The sequence below is a fragment of the Xiphophorus maculatus genome, chromosome 3, assembly GCF_002775205.1.
Source record: "Xiphophorus maculatus strain JP 163 A chromosome 3, X_maculatus-5.0-male, whole genome shotgun sequence".
Taxonomy (NCBI): Eukaryota; Metazoa; Chordata; class Actinopteri; order Cyprinodontiformes; family Poeciliidae; genus Xiphophorus; species Xiphophorus maculatus.
In genome coordinates, this window is record NC_036445.1 from 1,441,777 (window position 1) to 1,449,050 (window position 7,274).

The 7,274-nt window shown below is 39.9% G+C and overlaps 1 protein-coding gene across 1 annotated transcript; it reads left to right on the plus strand.

The window, feature by feature from the left end:
- The first annotated feature begins 2,488 nt into the window (after positions 1-2,488).
- On the plus strand, positions 2,489-4,465 carry LOC102238031 (C-type natriuretic peptide 1-like). The gene is made up of 3 exons (XM_005798763.2): positions 2,489-2,797; positions 3,481-3,647; positions 3,798-4,465. The coding sequence occupies exons 2-3, from the start codon at positions 3,549-3,551 to the stop codon at positions 4,116-4,118; spliced, it is 420 nt and encodes a 139-aa protein (XP_005798820.1). The 5' UTR covers positions 2,489-2,797; positions 3,481-3,548; the 3' UTR covers positions 4,119-4,465.
- The last annotated feature ends 2,809 nt before the right edge of the window (positions 4,466-7,274 follow it).

Here is a 7,274-nt window from a genome sequence, read left to right on the forward strand (position 1 = left end):
TAATACAGCCAGCTCTTACAGTAGCTTTGCACAAATGGCAGTTATTATCAGTGGGTTGAATTTTACACTACAATGCTTCTAAATGTTAAGTCTAATATGAAATATTTGCAGTAGAAAATGGTTTATATTTCTGTGTAAGTATCATGAAACAGTGGTGTTTCTATGCATGTTTAACATTCGGTGAGAATCTAGCAGCCATTACGCTTTCTCTAGACACAAAGTATTGTCTGCTAGGTGAAGGCATCTTAATTTATAGTGCTGTTTGAAGCAGCTGTGAGTGTCTGCTTGTTTTGTGTGTTTGGACAGGCTGTTTCAGGGGTTGTCACAGCTTGTCCAGACAGCATTAGTTGTGCATTTTTATGCCCATTCATTCCTTTTTTCCCCCCCAATTACATAAAGTTCTGTGAAAAAGAAAAAAAACACCTTTTTCCTCCTCAACCTTATTTAAATGTTTGTATATTTGAGGTTTTCAAGGCTGAAAAAAATCCAAGAGAGGATCTAAATTATTATAAAGATTATTAATTATTTAATTTAATATTTATTATATTAAATATTAAAAATATTTATATATATATATATTAATTATAAAGTTATTCTCTAAAGAAATTAAATATCAAACAAGATATCTATTAGTCTGGAAAGAGTTGCAAAGCCATTTCCTAGGATATTGGGACATTCCCAGGAACATCTGGCCTACAAAATTTACTCTTAAAAAGTAATGCTGACTCATCAAGGAGGTCACAAAAGACTCTGGAATAACATCTAAACCATGCTTGCATCACTTGGCTTCACAAAATACGATGATTTAAAGGTCATATAGAGACAGTAAAATTGCACTTTTAGGAGCGTTTCAATATCAAAACCAGTGCTGACCAAAATATTCGAAAGGTTCTGAACTTACCAAGAAACATCTAGATGAGCCCAAAGATGTTTGGAGATGTATTTTGTGATGGGGGTGGGGAAGTACAACTATTTTGAAGGTGTGTGTCTTCTGGAAACAAAACCATACCACCAGTTAAGCATGGGGGTGGTGGTGTGATGATATGGAGCTGCTTTGTTTCTTCAGTACTGGGGTGAATTGCTGTTATTGTTGGAACTATGAAATCTGGCAGGAAATCCTGAAGCCTCTAATAGCAATAATCCTGAGCAACCCCAGCAAATTCACCTCTGAATTTTATTTTATTTTTTTAAAATTGTACTCTGAAGGACCTGGTTAATTTGACTTTTCAGTTTTTTGTTCATAAGCTCAATGTATGCAAGAAGAGTTAATTCTGTACTAGACAACTATTTGTAAAGATTATTTTGTGTGAGAGACATGTTTTATTTCTTTGCAGCAGATTTTAGTCGTCAGTGTTTGAGGACAGTTTCTGAAACATGTTTTATTTCTTTGCAATGTTTTGGCAGGAAATTAACTCCATACAAAAAGTGGAACAGAAGAAATTTGTAAGGAGGGGGGGAATACTTTTCACAGTTCTGTGAAAATCAAAGTTGATTCTTTAACTGAGGAGATAAATTCTCCCTGTATTTCTCAGTGATGTACTTTAAATGTCATTTAAAATGTTTTCCATTTTCTCTGATAGACTTTCCGTTGCCTATCTGTCCATTTCTGTTCTCCTATAATCAGTCTCTTTTGTTGATCTCCCTCAGCTCTCAGCCTGGTGTGTTTCTCTCTCCCTCCTTTTCTCCTCCTCCTCCTACTCTCTGCTGCCTACTTTTCCTCCAGCGCTCCACTGACATCATATACCGCTGTAGTTCAAACCCCACCATCATCACTAATCTCTTTCTCTCCCTGTTCTCCTACGCCGTCTCCCACACAGCGTCCTCTCCAAAAAAGATGAGAGGGGCGCATTTTTCTGAAATATTATGTAAAGACACTCGCAACAGCGGGGGTAACGGTGTGTTTATCTGAGGACAATTTGGGTTGAGAGTGCAAATGAAAGGGACAGTGCACTTTGCAACAAATGAGAGGCGATCAGCGCGGATGCGTCCGATTGCTCGCCCGGCTTTGGGTGTCGGTAAAGAATGGGGTTTATTTACTTGAAATAATCACAGGCTGCTGAACTTTAAGGTCAGTGTGTTGGATCCTGCAGCCGCTTCTGGTAGTGTTGTAATTTAGCAGCAGGACCAGATGGCACTGTCAGACTGTAAGTTACCCGGCAGAGAGGGGGAGGTCAGCGCACGCTGGGAAACACTACAGAGACAAAGGGAAAGAAGGAGGCTAATATGTTCGGAGGGTTGTTAGCGCATGAGAAATGTATAATTCAGGATAAGTCGTGACTGGACTGCATGAAGCCTCTCCCTGCCAGTTACCTGATCGTAAGCAGATCACAGTGATGAGGCCAAAGCCGCCTGCTGGCCTCTGACCTCGGCTTGTGCAGCACTGGCAGAAGTTTGGTTTGCAGAGCGCTGACCACACATACAGTCACCTTGGCAATGACAATCAATCCCTCCAACAAGGCTATGACATCACTGCAAAGAAAAGGAGATGAGGAGGAGGAAGATGAAGGGGGGGGAGGCATCTCTGGCTCTACAAAACCTCTGCAGCATCCCAGCTGAAGCCCCAACGTTCAGGAGACAGACGCAAGAGCAAGACAATCATCATCATCATCAGCATCGTCCTCCCAATTCCATCAGAGCGTGGAAGCGAGGAGAAGGAGGTGGAGCCAGCCGAGTGAGAAACTGATGCTCCCAGCAGGTGCCAACAAGTGAGAGGAGCTGAGAGTCTGAGAAGGTGGGAATGGAGAAGAGTCTGTGAGAGGAGAAGACACCCAGCGCTCCGAGAGAGAACAAACATCAGGTGAGGTTTTCTACTTTCATCCTTTCATTTTTACTCTTATTGTACAGTTTATATCTTCTTAGTTAGGATTATGTTTATGAAAACTCAATGAAATAACCCTGAGCACAGATATATGTTAAGTTTGAAAAAACAGACAAAATGAAGATGCATTTTGAATGACTACACAGAATGTTTCTAGCTACATCATATCAGCTAAAGTTAATGTAGTTCACACTATTAAAAATATTTTTATTTAAATAACTTAGTTATGTTTAATTTCTTTTCCTTGCGTAGCTGAACCTGGAATAAAATATAATTAATTTAATAAGGTCGCCTATTTCTTTTTGCTACTTTTTGACAGCTGGTGTCTATTCGAAATTTAAATAAATTAATTAAACCTGGCCACAGCTGTAGATTTAATTGGCTAAAATTTTAGTTTATATTATATGTATATGCAGTAAAGCATTTGTTTTATTCCAAAGCTTACATCTCTAAAATAAACACACAAAAGATTTTTTATATTGAATGTCTCTTTCTTTGGACTAAACGCATCTTAAATTGCTCAGCCGGAGGCAGCCTATTACTTCCTGTCACATACGCTACATGCATGACTGTATGTTTGTCTCAAAATACACAGAAAATGTGATATCTTGATTAAAAACAACGTTTGTTTTTGAAATTCATGAATTTTCCTCCACCCTCAGTGTTCAGATCTCTGCAGCAACCAGCACGTTTTCCGGTCCTCGTCTCTACTGCCGTTATTCCCGCTGCCATGCTGCGCCCCGTGCTGCTGTGTGCCGCTCTGCTCCTCCTGACTCCCTTTGAGGTGACAGAGGCTCGCGCTCTCCATCCTGCTCCTGATGCTGCGCAGGTACGCTGGGTGGGAAAACAGGTGGACTGAGTGAGGAGAATACAGAGTGGAACAGCGGAGGAAAATGAAATGTTGTGCTGATTGAATTATTCCCCCTTGTGCACACCCTGAAAATTAGATTTCCTTTTTTTTCCCCTTCCCTCTGTGTAGTTTCTGGAGCAGTTTCTGGAGCGCTACAATGACCTCCTGACCCTGGACGACCTGGAGAACATGTTGAACAGCCAGCCAGAGGATCAGTCCACTGCCGCCGCCGCTGCCTCCTCCTCCTCCTCCTCTGGGGTCAAAGCAGCTGAGTACCCTAAGTGGGCTGATGTCCAGACACAGCCGGAGACCCCCTGGCTCCGGCTGCTGAAGGGGGCCCTGGCCATGCAGAGGGAAGCAGAACCAGAGAGGTCACGGAGGGGATGGAACAAAGGATGCTTTGGCTTGAAACTGGACCGGATCGGGTCCATGAGCGGACTTGGCTGTTAGTGGAGAGAGGAGAAAAAGATGAGACTGGGCGCATCCTTCTTAGATACACTCACACACAGGCATTCACCTGCAGAAACAGGATGTTTACATGTAGTTTCTCTGTAGTTTGGTGTAATGTGGTTTAAACCAGCATAGATCAGATGCCTCACACTTCACTACAGTATTAGAACATCCTAGCTTTGTTCTCATTAAATCCTCACAGTATGTGCAGTAAATGTAGACACGTTTTGACTTTTTTGTGTGTAACAAAGACATGGAGATCCAAAGACAATGGCACCTGTAAACCATCTGCAGTTTATTTTTATGTTCACTTCTGATTTGCATGAATAAATGGATTTGACATTTGGGGTGCTCTGCTTTTTTGCTCATAGAAATTCAATTCTTGCCCACTCGCAAAGCCCACATGGTTCACTCCCTATTGACACCTGTCATCTCAATTTCTCCTTCAGCGTGGAGATTTGCATCCTCATGACATCTTGTTTTAACTTGATGATTTATTGAATGTTCTTGTGGCTGTTGGAAGAAGTTCACTCCTTCCCCCGTCATTCTGCTGCTTGGACCTGCTGCCACGTCCAAAACGCTTTATTGAACTGCCAACACAGGAAAGTTCCCAACGGGGGTTGGGGGGAAATGAAAACGATTTCATGTCTGTGAGACGGAGCTGATGTGGTTCTACATGGAAAACATGCTTACATATGAGCCTGCCAACAGCGATATGAAGCAAATGTTCTTTTAGAGTACAGATATGAGTCATATATATATATATATATATTGAAAACTTCCTGGTTATTCCACCAAATATTGATTTCTGAGCTCTTCCCATGTTAAAATATTACTATTGTTTATAAATGAATATTAACTTGTTTTCTTTGCATCATTTGAGATCTGAGAGCGCTGCATCTTTTTTGTTATTTTGACCATTTCTGCAAATAAATACTACATTTTTGCTTGTATTTTTGGAGACATATTGTCAGTAGTTCATAGAATGAAATAATGTTCATTTTACTCAAACATAAACCTATAAAAAGTAACTTCAAAGAAACTGATCATTTTAAATGGTCTCTTAGTTTTTCCCAGAGCTGTATACAGTATATGTGCTTGCTGTTTGCCTCACGGCTCCAGAACAGGATGAGATACAAAGGACTCATTTGTACCAAACAAACAAAAATGTTACATTGTACTGTCAAAAAAAGGGGAAAGTAATAAAGAGTTGGATGTAAAGGAAGTCAGTGTTTCAGGATTTTTGCAGTTGTCCATACAGAGGATCATTAAACTGAATGCTGTTTTTCCATGTTTGGTTCTGATTCTGGGGATGCAGAGCAGACATGAACCTGAAGACCTGAAGGGTTGGTACAACGACAATTCAGCCAATATGTATAAACTAACGGATTTTAAAGTCTATTTTCAGAACTGCAAGCTCCATCTTCCTGGTTTTAGAGAGAACGTGAGCAGCAGCAGCGTTATGGATCAGCTGCAATTTTCTGATTGCAGTTTACCATAAAAGCATTAATGAGTTTATCAAGATATTGTTGGAACATTAGTCTTAATTTTCCAAATGCTCTGCAGGTGATAGAAGGCCTTATGTGTCTCCAAAGGTTCATGTTTCTGGCCTAATCACCATTTTCCGGCTGTAATAACTAAAGCCTAGTGCTGACTCTTGATTGTTTCTCTAGGTCTGAAGGTAATTATTTAAATTTTGTTTTTATTCACATGGATAAAGATACATTGACACATCCATTCCTTTAATTTCTTTATGCATCTTCTCAACGCTTGAATGTGTTCATAGTCAGAATGGGCTGCATAGTCACCTGGTGACACGTTAATGTAGAGCTATACATCATCTGCAAAGTTAAGACAACTTCAATTATTTGTAATAACCTAAACTAGAGAAACAGAAGTATTAAATAGGAGGAACCCCCATTCTAGCCTTTGGGTTAACCTGCATGTGACTTTTGTCAACCTCAATGAAAAATTAGCCAGCTATTAACATGAAGAACGTAATTTCCAAGGTAATTCCCCTGTTTGGTTTAGGTGTGTTTTTGCAGGGGTAATTCAAAATCCACGCAGGAAGGCAGCCTGGAGGAACATTAGTGCCCACATCTGAAATGAGGTCTTGTGGGCAAAATGAGAGAAAATAAAGTCCATTATCAGCTGGCAGGGAAAGTGGATGCCCACACTTTGCCTGCAGCAAAACATAGTAAACAAGAGCCATCCAAGTCTGGAGTGATGATGCTATGATGTGCAGCCATGGCAGCATGAATATGAGTCATCAGTTAAAAAAACACATTCCTATGTCCAAATCACAAAATTTAGTAAAGAGTTTCCAAATGATTTTAAAAAGTTTGATGGATACTGGAAGGAAATCATGTTAACTGAAAAAAGCACAAGCTATAAAGTGTAAATGTCTAGTTTTCTGGATTTGGAGACAGCAGGTCCTCCAGCTTTTAGGCAAAGTTGTTCAAGGCTGAATTATTTTGCATATGCAGAACAAAGACATTATTTCAACATAACTCAACATTTTCACCTTTTCATACAAGGTAGATGTGGTTTTTAATTACCTAAAGGTTACAAAACAAAGTAAAAGAAAAAACTAACTTCATGTCTTGTAGACATCAGATAATTTTGGGTACTTGTCTTTCATTCCACCGAATCAAAACACCTAGAAACTGCAGGGAGGCATTTCTGCTATTGATCGTTTGGATGATTCTGTCTTTGTCACATTGACTTTGCTCATGCTACACCTCACTTCTGATTCACAGCGTCGAATCCCCACTCCATAAAATTAACCTTTTATATATATAATAACTAATTCTTTGCATAAATAATCTCCCTTTTCATTCTTTCTGGATAATTATTGCCAGCAAAGTGACTTCCAAAAGTATTTATTCCCCTTAAACCTTCATTTTTTTAAACCAGTCACTGAATTGTGCGTTTTATGTCCTCTCACCAGTGGCCCCAAGATGAATAAGTTATGTCAGTGAGTGTTATATCAGGAAGGGAATCTGGCATAAAACTTGAGGCAAAATATACATATTGATCACCAAAATGACTCTGATACCAGATCAGTTGCAAGTCATCCGCTGTGACCATCCTTAACTGGAGCGGCTGAAAAAAGAAGAAACCTTTTCACATTTTGTGCATTAAAGCCGCAAACTG

What these genes read in the sequence shown, in the direction of transcription:
- LOC102238031 (XM_005798763.2), top strand. Translation starts at nt 3,549, where the DNA reads ATGCTGCGCCCCGTGCTGCTGTGTGCCGCTCTGCTCCTCCTGACTCCC. An exon ending in CTGCTCCTGATGCTGCGCAG is followed by an intron (nt 3,648 to 3,797) that starts GTACGCTGGGTG and finishes CCCTCTGTGTAG; the next exon opens with TTTCTGGAGCAGTTTCTGGA.